This window comes from Lipophrys pholis (assembly GCF_963383615.2).
Source record: "Lipophrys pholis genome assembly, chromosome: 14".
Lineage (NCBI taxonomy): Eukaryota > Metazoa > Chordata > Actinopteri > Blenniiformes > Blenniidae > Lipophrys > Lipophrys pholis.
In genome coordinates this window covers 7232949-7246686 of record NC_137633.1, presented here as the reverse complement: position 1 = coordinate 7246686, position 13738 = coordinate 7232949, and the positions used below count along the sequence as shown (strand labels likewise).

Here is a 13738-nt window from a genome sequence, read left to right as displayed (position 1 = left end):
CTTCTGCAGTTTATTTACATTGAAGCCCCCCCCCCCCCCCCCCCCATGGTGTGATGATCCCTATCCAGGCCTATGCTTAAATCAATCAGCTTCAGCTTTCAGAAGCAGTGATCTACTTTTAAGAAATGTCTGTAGTTTTATTCCCCCAGGAAATTTTTAGACACCAAATTTTCTCCATTGTTTTTGTCCTAATGACTGAAGCCACAAGGGGTCAACAACTGCATTCGAGTCCAGTATAGAAATGAACCATGTTAATGCATCCACTCCATGCCTACATTCTCTTGGCACAGATCCGACTGCTACGGCTTCATCCTGTTCAGACAGACATGTGAACACATTTATCTGGCACAAAAGTAATGAAGCATTTTCTCGAAAATGTCACAATATTCTTTTAAATGCACTCCCCGGAGAACACATGTTAATTGTTTCGGAAACCTTTACCTGACCTTTCCCCTGGTGCCACCACCAGGCCACATTTACAATTTTCCTCCAGCTTGCCGCTGATTTCTCCCTCTCTCTTCCTCTCTAAGTAGGTCATTCTCTGTTCAAAAGGTTGAGGGGGCTTGATTTTGATGAAGAACTAACTACAATTCATTGTTACGCCTCCTTTCAGCCTGCTCACCACCATCACACACACACGCACACGCACACATAGGTAGATGACAACAACGTGGCCAATTACGTCTGTTCCTAATCTGCGCCACACTGTGTTGGCGTTCCAGGCGGTAAACCGTCTCAGACAGGCATGTGGAAATCCTGGACCTCTGCAACAGTCTTTGTGATGGCGACGTGACAAAGTGGTGACGAATCTCCAGCATTCCTATCGGTTTTTCCTTCCTGTTTTTCGTTTTTGATGATGGACTACTGGCGCGGTCAACGGCCTGGATTATGCAATGACAACTTACTCCGAAACCAGGCTGACACGAGCGGCCCACGGACGGAAAAACAAAACGTGACACGGCATCGTGTCACCTTTGGAAAAACAACAGAGAAGTTGCCTTAACTCTTGCTTGTATAATCTCTCCAGTTAAGACAATGACGCCCCCGCGTGTGAGGAAGACTCTCCCTTCTTTGTACAAAATGAAATATACCAGAAACAACAACTTTGTTATCTTGCTAGTGTCAATGTATAGATGATCAGCTTTTCTGTAACTTGTATGGACCGTCACATTTTTGCTAAGAAGACAACCTCCCCTCCTTCTCCCCCCCGTGTCCTTGTTCCTAAACATCCAACCTGTTCAGCGTTTTAACTCGTGGTGGACTGTCAATCTTTTTGTGTACATTTTATAGTATTATTTATTGTTGACACGTTTTTGCATTTGCATATAATAAGAAGAATAAAAAAGTGAAGGTGGTTGGACCTGAGCATTCTATTCCGATGTAAATGCCTGGTGAACAGTGAAATGCTTTTTTTAATTATTAAAAATGGAGAGAGAACAGTGATACAAGGAGGTCTTTTTATTATGAAGATGTAACATGTACATAACATGTGGCCAAAATTGCTTTGGGAAAAAAAAAACAAAAAAAAAACTTTCTTTTGTGTTGTAACGGTATTTGTTTTATTCAGTGAATTGCCCATGACGACAAATAAATAAGAGGCACACACAATTCTGTTTCACGTGGGTCATATCTGTTCAAAAACATCGCATTCTAAGCTTTTACCTGCTTTCTTTATTTGCTCCTGTCTCTTTAAAGCCCCTCCCCTCTGAGAGCACCGTGGAGTCTGATTGGCCAGTTGTTTGCAACTGTTTCGCAAATATATTGATTGTAATTAATTGAAATTATTTTTTATAACATCTCTGTCTCAGATCTTTAAAAAATATTAAGGAGCTACACTTGTCATTCACGTTTTTCTTTTAATCTGATGAAGTTGCAAACAAAACAAAAATTGCATAAGAAACACCAGAAAGTAAAGCCACGTTCGTATTCATTCAAACAGGTTTTCTGTTGTTGATACTAAAGCAATAATCAGCATAAACACTTTTTAAGATGATGAATCATTCATTGAGGCTTTGGCTATTTGATTATTAATGGGAAAATGAAATCACAAAGGAAAAGAAGAAGGTACCAAGAACTCATGCTGTAAAAATCATTTGCTGATGATGAAATCACCTATGAGGCTATTAGATATTAACAAATTAGTATTTGAATCCACACCGGTAGAAGAATCATATCTTGTGTTTAGCATGACGTAAAAACAAACAAACCTAGAAACCTTGGCATTTACTCATAGTTCAGATCTCGTTCGTTCGTGTGTTTACTTGGATTACTGGTAGAAGTTTGACTTTGAATTCAGAGCAGGACAGAGGAGGAGTGTGGACTCCATGGTCTCCAGCACCATCCTGTGGTTTCTCAAAGTAGTGATCCTCTCCTCCGCTGAGAATTGATTTTGTTTTCAAAAGGGATCCTAAACATAAGAAAATAATGTCCCTTCAATGTAGAAACTATAATAAATCGTACGGAAGAATAAGTAGAAGGAATGGGAAAACACACACATTCACAATATGTACATATTCCTCTGTAAAACTCAATCATTTCCTTTTCATATAAGAAATGAACAAATATGAAATGATTACTATGTTTGTTGTTTTGTTCATTCATTATTGTTTGTAAGGCTTATCAATATTAAGATTATCGATCCATCTCGTCTAAATTGCTTGATCTTGAGTAGACGAGTACTGGAGTGGATCTAAGCTGACTCTGGACAAAAGCACTGTCAACAAGTCTTCAATCTATCACAGGGAAAACATAGAGAAAGACAACCGCACTTCAATTTAGAGTCAAACACAGGTATGCAAAGAAAGAACCCCGCAAACTCCACAAAGAAAGTCAAAGATACAAAAGTAGGCTATCTAAAAAAATTTTTTTTTAAAGAATATTAATGTAATTTATATAGAGAACTAATTAAAATAAGTTTAGCAAAAACAAAAGCCCCACTTCAATTTCTCTAAATCCCATCTACAGATATGCAAATGCACACCTCTGCAGGAAGTGTCATATTTCATCAATTGGAACATCTAATGAAGCACAAGTATATGTCTAGCTTGTACTTTGGTACCGTGTTTGAGTCAGTGTCATTACATGTTTTCCACAGCCTCAAAAAACAAGAATTGGACACTATTCTCAAGTTAATGTGTCATAAGTGCTATAATTAAATAATTAAAAAAACAAACAAACAAACAAACAACTAAGTACAACAGTAGCTAAGACCACTTGTACCACTCTTTAACGACCAGTGGGACATTGGGTATAATAAAGAATGTGGTGGGAATAAATGCGCAGTTTAGACTGTGAAGCAGGATATGATGGACAAGTCCACACAGTGGAGGCTAGTTAGGCTGGTCGGTCAGTTTGTTGTGTTAATGCCTCAGTTTGTTAGATATTTTGAGTTTGTTTTGTTGACCTCTTTTATTGTCACAGAAATTTAAGTTTATATTTTGTATTTTTTAAGGGTATTAAAAACCCAGTTTTCAGAAAAAACCTGTTTTCCTCGTTACCTAACTGCTTGGTCCATGACACAGGATGAGGCAAAAAAATTAAAAATATGTCCTTATGAATTCATGCAGTTTGGAACTCTGAAAGTTGCCAAGTAAGAGAGTCTTGTTTTTGAATTGAGAGAGTCAGACCAACAAAATATGTTTCTAAATAACATTTTCATCAACCATATCATCAAAATAAAACTTCAAAGAGTAGGATAATTAAATTACATTTATTTTTATGCAGAGTGGGAAATTCCAAAACAAATCGAACAAACAAAACAAAACAAAAAAATATATTTTTTATTTATTTTTTAAAACTTCCCACATTCCCACTGGGACGATCGTGTCTATAGTCCATACATGTATTTGTCCATGGTGTCCCCTGCCTTTGTCCATGTCAAGTGACCCTGAGTTGGTTAAAGATAATAAAAATGGATGGGTTGTGATTGTGACCTGGAATCTTAATCACAGTCGTGGTTAATAAAAGAGCTCATGGAAAGGACAATAAGGATTGAGTATGGCAGATGCTCGGTGAGATAGTTTACCTCTCCCACTGTCCCTTGTGAGACGGACCTTCTCAAAACAAATGGATTTGGCTCTAGAAAGCAAAGGAATGAGACACGACTGACTGCCTGGCTGGATTTTCCTGAGCCCGTGTCTCCAGCAGCTCATCACTGAGCTATTTTGGACTGCACTTCCCAGAAACCACCTGCCAAACAAACCATATATCTACAGATCTGAGGACTTTTTCCGCGGAAAATTCTTGTTTCTGTAGGTGGCGCTTGAGTGTTTATTCATTCCTCTGCTGAGGCTGTTCCTCCACATGCAAACTAACTGCTCCATATAAAGACATTTTACGAATGTGTCACTTCCTGTTGGCATTACAGTAAACAGTACGCACACATACATCGCCTATGTGATGAATAACAAATAAATGACCTCAAGGTGAATAATTGTTGTAGAACCTTTATCATTTCACAATGATCTAACCATTTGGAGAAGGCTGATAAAAACAGAAATAAAGAACATTATATTACAGTTCCACATTATATACAGGTAGACTATGTATTTGTTTAAGGTCAAGTTTGTTCCATTAAAGTCCAGGTGTTCTAAAAGACTAATAGGGATCTAGATCAGCTTGTCTGACCTGGAATAAATGAATGAAGGTGAAACATTACTCTAAGAATTAATTTGTGGTTCAATACTGTTAATATGATGCAGTGATGTAGAAAAGTTGGTCATTAGACCATGAAAGCTGTGGCAGTTCAGAACGTCACCAGTTGTTACCAGTCTCATTGAAAAGAATAAATGACAACACACAACAGTGACTGAACTGGAACTCAGCAAAACTTCCCACTTTCCAATGGTGAAATTCCCCGTGTGAAAGTGTTCAGATGTATTTCCCTAACTACAGTATATATTTTTTCTAGCTTGGACTGTTCCTATATCCTAGTTATTCATTATTCTATTATTTGATTCCAATGTGTTGACTTCATTCTATCGGTTCCTATACAATCAACCGGAATTTTGACATTTGTTTCAGTTTTGTCATCTTGTAGCTGGAAAGTTGGAAAAGTGATAACAAGTAAGTGTCATGTTGTTTATCAATACAGCTGCTTAGACAGAGTAACTTCTGGGAGCTCTTGTGAAATATTGTATTTTCTCATTACGAATCTCACAGTTTGTTCTTCTGAGATGTGGGATCTTTCCAATATCCCACTTACTCAGGAATTCATCGTCTCTTACACAATATGTATAGTTCTAGGTATTTCCTTCACTTTGGACGAAGGACCTTTCTACATCTCTGTTGGTCTCCATTTGTTCTGAATTGTTTTGACTTGGTTCTTCTACCGTTTAGTGCAACTGGCAGGTGGGTCAGGTATCCCTTCCACAGTGGGAAACAATACATGTGAACTCTGTCAAACTGGGCACATTCCAAAAGGGAAGTGGGACGTTTCCGAGAGCTGCAAGAAGCTAACGTGATTTTACTCAACAGGACTTTACCAAGAGAAAGTATCTGGTCTTGCTCTGGAAAAGACAACAATACTGTATGTTAACACATGAACATTGAAATAAGAATCACTGGGGGATATCTGGTACGTTAAAACTTTCTACACAACCATAAAATGTGAAATCAAACACTTTCATCATATTAAATTATATATTTCCTCAAAAGCACATTATTAAATTGTTTATTAGCTTATTATGGTGATTGCAGTGTTTATTATTCATCTACAAAATTTGGAGATGTGCGTCTTGATAGGTGTTTCTTGTTGGGAAATAAGACTTTTCTCATTTGATTTCGCTCAGAAAAGAGTTAAATAATGTCACATTTGAACGCATCAACCAAGTGCTTTCTTCCCTCCTTCTCTCTTTGTAAATACTTTGTTTGCAGTCATCACTTTGTTTGCAACACAGTGTTATCTTTATGGTGAATTTGTTCCACTGAAAAACTGCCCACCTATCGGCAGACTATACTCTGATCACCTGAGGATCGTGTTTTTGATATATCTGAGAAAGAAAAAAAAAAAACCGCACAGGGAGAACATGCAAACTCCACACAGGACGCACCGTTCCGGGCGGAACTCGAACCCACGTCACTCCACGTCTATGAGTGAGAGCGCCGACCGCAACAAACTAGAAATTGGAACTCGCCGCACTTCCGTCACCCATTAAATCTCTATATTTTCACTTCCTTCGTGAAATAATCCCACAAAATACCTTTAGGTGGCCCTGATACGCCGCCGTGTGATAAGCTTTTGGAGATATTTATTCAAGTTGAGGTGGCTGGGGAAGTGGGGGGGACTAGCCAGATGCATTGTGGGAAACTGAGTCCTCTGAGTGTTGATGTCAGGGGGAGGAGAGAGACTCCAGCGTCCGTGTTGTGTGTGTGTTGATGTGTGTGTAGATGTGAGGAATTCAGCAGCGGGACGACTTTTTCTCCACTCGGAAAAACTCGCTTATCTGTCAGTGACTGCCGCCTAAAACGAGGACTTAAGGAGAACTAATGCGAAAAATGCGAGAAGAAAGCCAGGAAGAGAGCTTATTAAAGATTCAGCGCGCGAGCTCGGACGTTGTTTCGGATGACTTGTGGCTGCGGCGAGGATAAACGGGCACTTCTAACGGGCTCCAAACGTCGATGAATGGGGTGAAGCGAAGTGGATTTTGTTGTTTAAAAGTTAGAAAAAAAAGGGGGGGGCGACCCCGGAGCTTTTCCGAGCGGCTGAAACCCAGTGGGAAAGAAGGGGAGGAGAGGGGAGTGAAGAAAACGCCCGGCTGCTGCTGCCTGTTGCTGCTATCTCCAAATTCAAACTTCAGACTCGAGCAGGAGCAAAAACAAAAAAACCAAACAAACAGCAAGAATGCATCTTTCAATTAACGGGAGATGATCGTCCGTTAGCTTCAACTACTTCCACGGAAGCTTCACTCACTCTGCTGGTTTGTGGGAGTGTTTTCTTTTTTGTAGCTTTGGGAGCATTTTTCTCCTCATTGTGCACACTATTCCTGTTGGAAGCGAGCTGGGTGGGCTGGGAGCCTGAAGGCTGCTCCACCAGGCCTACGGCCATTAGCCAGGAACAAAAGAGGGTTCACATGTAAACTTCCCAAAAAAACAAAAAAAAAAAACAGTCGAGGGGGGACGGACAGAAAAGTCCAACAAAACAAAGTAGTTACTATTTTTTTTTTTTTAATTTTTTTTTTTTGGAACACTGGACGTTGCAAGCATGTCGCAGGGCGCCGAGAGGAGGATGGAAACCCGGCTGAAAAAGCTGGAGGAAATGATCAGAGACCCCAGATCTGCTATAAACCTGGAAAGTTTGCTGGTAAGTCAAGTGGGAGACATCTCGTAGATTGTTGATAATGTGCCCCCCCCCCCCCCCCCCCCCCCCCCACACACACACACTGCGTTAGGTAACGGTATGCTGCAGCTTGTGTCTTTTTCGGTGAGATCGCCACTGTTCCTGTTTTGGTATCTGCTGCCTTGTTTTGTTTTTTTTCTTTCCTCCTAATAAACAAGGCAAAGAAAATCACCGCAGTGTTCCACTTAAAAATAAATAAATAAAAGAGCACACAGAATCTCCTTGGATCTCCTGCAGACAGCCCTGATTAATAGTTAAGACAGAGTGCAGACAGTGCAGTTTGGGGGTCTTTGGAGCGTGTCTGCAGATTAGGATTAACTAGTGGAGAATGTCCCCACTGGGTGCATTTATGGAGTCTGAACATTTCCGGCCAACAACTCCCGCCTGGGCCCACGGAACCACCCCGATTCCCACCAAAAACCATCACAGATCCTGCACACATCTTGTCATGCTATGTTGGTGCCTGACTCGGGTAAAGCCCACCAACTATGGGGCATATGCGTAACTTTGCACCTTTGCTAAAGTTGGCTTTCTATTTGGGGTTTTGTTGTGAGTTAATGTAAAGATGTATTTCAAAACCTATGGTAAACGCTATGGCATGATCATGGCCTTTCAAAATGTGTACCATTTGCTGAGGAACCTGTGAGCTCAGCCACACCCCCCCCTCTCCCGAATGCTCCTTGCTGCCATGACTGTGTTTACATCAGTGTGTATCATAACCTTGTATACATTCTTACATTATTTTGGTCTCTCACTACGTGAACAAATGTTCCAAATACGTTTACATCTTGATCAGTCTATCTACGGACAGGGAGTGTTCTGTTGGTTCTTGACTTTGACCTGATTCAGGTTGTTGTGTTTACATGGAGGGGTACAGTTGTTGCTACATTCCCAGGTTTCAGATTGTGTGTAGTTTTGTGCCTTTTTTTGGTTGTTTTTTTTGTTGGGGAAACACATCTTGACTCCATGTTGCTAATCCACGCTTCTCAAAACATGGAACAGATCTTATCCAATTAGCAGGCAATAGAATACGATGTTCATATGTGGATATTATAACATAACAAGGAAGATCTTTTTTTTTAATCTCTTGGCCAGTTGTGAACAATCTGAGGTTTACCTTTGTGGGATTCATTCAGCTTTATTCCCAGAGCCTACTATTCATCATGACCTAAATTGAAAAGAATTGCTTTGTCTGTCTGTTGGATGAGAAAGTTGTGAGTTTAGTGGCAGTCCTTTTCTTTAAGCTATGTTCAGTGAATGAAAAAGGAATATCAACTTAGCAGTGGCCCAGTGCAAACTTTGAAAAGAGTTAGCATAAGAAGTAATGCTCTATTCTTTTATAGTTACATTGCAAATAGAGAAGAATGTGTACACTACAAAAAGAAACCTCTAAAATCTGTAAAAAGTGTAAAACCTATTCCTTCAATAATTTTATATATGGCCTCAGAATGAAATATTTTGTATCTTTCTATTTGAATAAAAGGACATTTCATTGAAAACTTAAGAAGTTAGCATGGTTTGTTAGAATCTTTTTGATTATGGATTGGTTCCATTTTCTTTAGCTTTGATACTGGCGATGCAATTTTCCAGACTATATGAGCACATTCAATGTTTTCAGAACTTTACAAGGCTATTAAAGATAATCTATTTTGGATGGAAACAAAATACAAAAATACAGTTTCACCATTTCTTTGGTGTTGTTTTTCGGTTATCTCTTGATCTCTGTCAATTGTCAATCTTTGTCAATTTCCCCCCACAAATTCTTGTCCCGTAAAGAGTTGTCAAATGACTCGTCCTTCTCTCACGGGCATTAACTAACTGCATCTAATAGAAACGCACTTTAATGTTTCCCTTCTCGTCGCTATCTGCAGCATCAACTTCAGATAGCACACTGACGAAGGTGTGTAATGCATGAAGGCCAAACCTGCAACACAGCCTTCTCCTTTGAAGCATTTTTAAAACCGTAATTATGCAGTCATATAGAAAAGGCTTAGATTCGCTGGGTCTTTTGAGATGCCACTCTGTGTGTGGTGAAGAAGCACAGACGGGCTGTACCCTCAGAGGGACGCAAGTTGCATAAGGCAGTGGAAAAATCCTTCCATTCCACCAGTGTATATCATCACGTTAGGCTTAAAAGGGAGAAGAAAAAAAAAGATCTTCTGCCACTTTCGGTTAACCCTATATGTGGACTACACGTATATAAAACGGGTGTCTCTTAAGCTCTCATTTCTGAGTGTTGCTCTGAGCTGACATTGGGTGACGTTACCGTCTTTAGTTGAATGGCTACATCTGTTTTTGGACGTGGCGTTTGTATTTGTGGGTCCCCCTAACTGGATCTGACAGAGGGCACACACACTGTCAGGTCTATCTTAAAAAGCATCACCTCAACCCTTTTAATGGGCCCCATCCTGCTTAGAATCCCCCCCACCCCTCTTTACTCCCCTTCCCCTGTTCACCATGTGTACGCACAGAACGCGGTCGAGTACCCGCATTTTTCTTAAATGTTTAGCTGAGTACTTGAGAGGACGGGAGGGAGAAAGAGCGAGGTGTTGAGTGTTGGGAGACAAAAAGAGTGGGAAGCATGCAGAAGAGAGAACAGGCTGCAGTTTTCCATTTTTAGCACCCTCAATGGTGTCGTCGGTATCGAGAAGTTTTGCTGCTCATGTCGGGATTGACGCGCACGCACACGGCTCAGTTTTGTCCTTTTTTGCAGGTGGACTAAAAACCACGCATACTGAACGTGCCTAGATAATTGCTCACAGGCTCATATTTGGTAAATAATGAATCACAAATCTCTTTCCGTGGCTCTCATTCTGTTTTCCAAACCGCACACTGTACTAGCCGGGAGCAATCATTTGGCAAAAATATTGAATATAGTATGAATAATCAGAAAGTCAAGTATATTCATGGTCCATTAGCGCTACCTGCTTGTATAGGGTTTGCAGCTTTTTCCAAAACAATTCAAATCCAGTGAGTACTAACTTTTGCAGACACTGATTGCAAAATTTGTGACGTTAGTTCTTTCCAATATTTGAATACATGATACCATCTCTGAGGTAAAAGTGCATTAGTGGAAATTTGCAGGTCAAGTCAAATATCTTAATGAAATGTAGTTTGATTTTGAATCTTAAAATGGTTCACAATCACAAGTGTGAAAGATGGTGAATGCCACTCCACCAGCAGCTATATAGAACACACATACTTTTTAAAGTATGAATGAAGTGATGCAACTTTAGAACACTCTTTCATTGACGCAGAAAAGTGAGACCCACCCCCATAACTGGAACTAATGAAACCAAACAGACAGAGCCACAGCTGTATGCAGATCCGGGTTCCCCTGTCTTGAATCCATGCACAGTTTGTCACATCACAAAATAAATACAGACCGGTTCATCATAACAACCAAGAAAGTACCAGGATTGTGATGAAACCAAACGCTGAAAACTGCTACTTCTTTTTGCCTCACAAATCATATTCTACACCTAATACAATATATGACAAGTTGATTGGATTATTTACTTTATTTATCTGTCGTAAGTAGTTTGCATTACAACCAGATCTGTTCACATGACTGGTTGAAATTTGATGCCAGTTTCATTATCTGCCTGGCTGGATCAGATGAAAATGCATAGAGATCTATGATGGTTAAAGCTTAAGAATGGCAGTTCCTCCAGTTGCAGTATTGAGATTAAAAGCAAAATACATGGTGAAAGTTATCCAAGATCAGCTGTGTGATCAGCTCCATATAGCATAAATGAGTTGCACCTTAAAATATCGTCATGATTGCATATCTTTTGTCCAAAGTTCGAGTAATTAATTAAAATTGCACAGGGTTTAGTTTAGTCTGGCAAACTGTGGGTAAGATTTGCAGAGATTTGTCGAGGAAAGCAGACCTTGCTGCGCTGCACCCTGACATTTAAATTAGCTTCGCAGAAACGTTCCCGTCTGCAAAGATGTCCTAATTTAGGCAGGAGACCTCACATAAATTAGGCCTTATTGCAGTCGCGGTTATGTAAACTTGAAATGGCTGTATTGCTCTATCAGCGTTCGATCAAGAGTAAGCTGAAAGCTCAGCAACCTCCCGCCTCTTGTGCAAACTGTAGTGATCATTACTTGGCAAGCAGAGCACAGTGCTGACTGAAGAGTCGAACCTGAGCTGGCAGCTCCGAGCTCGGCGACTGGCCTGTCGAGGGCAAGCAAAAGAAAAAAGCATTCTCAAGATGAACAAATAAGAAAAAAACAGAAAAAGAAATGATATGAACACTTGATTGTTAGTTAAGTTACATTTTTCTCAGTCTGAAGGAAATGACCTCACTGAGTAAATAGTTGGCAGCTATATATGTGGCTCAAAGTCCCTCTGAATGGCTGCACTTTACCCTTTCACTTCTTGGCCTTATCTCCTCTTCTCTGGGCCTGCTCTCCTCTCTCAGCCCCTCCTCTCAGGCTTGTTAAACACACGGCAGGTATTTTAACTGTAGTTAGTCCAGTGGTGATCCTGCAGACCTGCGAATCACTTTATCCACTGCACTTAGGGGTGGACGATCACGAATATGGAAGGCTAAGAGCCGGTGTGATGTCTTCCAGATCATCCCTGAGAAGCATTCTATGGTGACTTTCTTTAGTATCCAACCCCCCACCCCTACCCCCAACCCCCCACCTGGTGTTGGTTACATGCTCCATTCTCTCCCTTATGTTAACATTATCTGCCTTCATTCATATTTCACTCCTCTACATCTTCCCTGTTCCTGTCCATGCCCCACCATGCATTCCCCATACTGACAGTTCCTTGTTAAATATGTAGCTCTGTATGGAGGTGGGGGGGGGGATTGGGCCTGTATGTCATACTCTGTTTTACCCTGATAGTCGCTCTAAGACTGAGCTTCATCTCAGGAGTGCAGTTTGAGTCGTTCTCAGGCGAGCAGCAGCAGCAGTCGTACCGGCTTCAGTGTGCTAGCTGGATAAAAACACTGCCTTATAAGGCACTAGGGACGGTGGCCCCGGCCAATTTTTTCTTTCTTTTTTTTTTTTTTTTTCTTTTTTTTTTTTTTCTTCAAAACAAGCCGGTCTCTCTGCTCCACACCTCCTCCTCTGGTGAGACGGCCGAGCCTCTCCATGGTCTTTTTTTGGTTTCTTCGCTCCAGTCCAGTGAAGAAGACCTGGCGTCTTCCAGGCGTGCGATCCCTCAGCAGTATGAAAATGTCAACCTTTGCTTCAGTTATAGAGTTCCTGTCTTCCTTCGAGGTCACAACTAAGACAGCGGATCGGGGTTTTTCCCTGTTTATTAAAGCCACAGATGGCTCACCAGAGTTGTTTGTTAACTATATATACAGAAATATAAATATATAAAATATCCACCTCATTTTGTTAAAGGGGTAGATTCACTCTCTGAAAAATGCATTTATTTTTCTTCTTCCAAAGGGGATTGATGTTACTCTCATGCTTGTATATTTAGCCACTGCCAGCAGCCTGTCAGCTTAGCTTAGCACAGTAAGAAGGAATAGAAAAGCAACTACTCTGTCACTCTTAAGCCAAAGATATATGCCTTTTCGTGTCACAGCTGACCAATTAACACGTGCCATACCTTCTAGAAATGTGTACGGGCAATAATCTGGTGACCGGTGCATCACAGTAGGAGCTGCATTTTTCATTTTCATTCAACCCATGCTTTTTTATTCGTAACATCTGTTAGCCATCTATGGGGGTTTTTTTTGTATTTTTTTCCCCCCATTTTCTACATTTGTCTTCGTTGTCTGATGCATCTGTTGTATCTGTATGATCAACAGGTTCCTGAACTGAACCCAGGTGCACCAAGAAACATTCTGTATTGGTGTATAAGCATTAAGTGAAATTACATGGAATTTTAAATGCATTTAACCCCTATAATCAGTTACTAAAAAAAACCACTTTAAGGTCGTAACCTTAAAGCATTTAAAAGATCAGTTCCTAAAAAAGGTCTTAAAGGTCCCGACCTTACTTTTTTGCATAAACACTCTGATTGGCAAAACACTAAAATGTTGATGTGTTTGATTAATCATTGGTCATTTGCGGTCAGATAATGAATCACAGTTATTTAATGATTTCAAATTAGTAACACTGAATCAGTTGTCAGCCTCTAAATGTAACAGTAATTTGTTTAAATTATGTCCTAATTAATGACATAACCCAGAAACATGGACATTATTTGTATCTCATAGCGACAATCTTCTATTTTACATTTAGAAAAACATGTATTTGAGGTTAATTGGTGACCCTAAATTGCCCATAAGTGTGAATGTGTGTATGAATGTCACTCTCTAGCCGCGTTTACACTTTTCAAGTAAAAAGTTGTATTTGCATTTTCGTTTCAAAAAAACTTCACATTTACACACCAACGTTTTGATAACGATGTCTATCTACATGGCA

The 13738-nt window shown here is 40.2% G+C and overlaps 1 protein-coding gene across 1 annotated transcript in view; it reads left to right on the top strand.

Moving 5' to 3' along the window:
* The first annotated feature begins 6354 nt into the window (after window positions 1-6354).
* The window catches only part of rock2a (rho-associated, coiled-coil containing protein kinase 2a), a 40461-nt gene continuing 33077 nt past the window's right edge, over window positions 6355-13738 (top strand). The window contains exon 1 of the mRNA XM_080480511.1: window positions 6355-7300. Within this exon, the coding sequence (XP_080336637.1) occupies window positions 7202-7300 (99 nt within the window). The 5' untranslated portion in view covers window positions 6355-7201. The remainder of the gene's footprint in view (window positions 7301-13738) is intronic.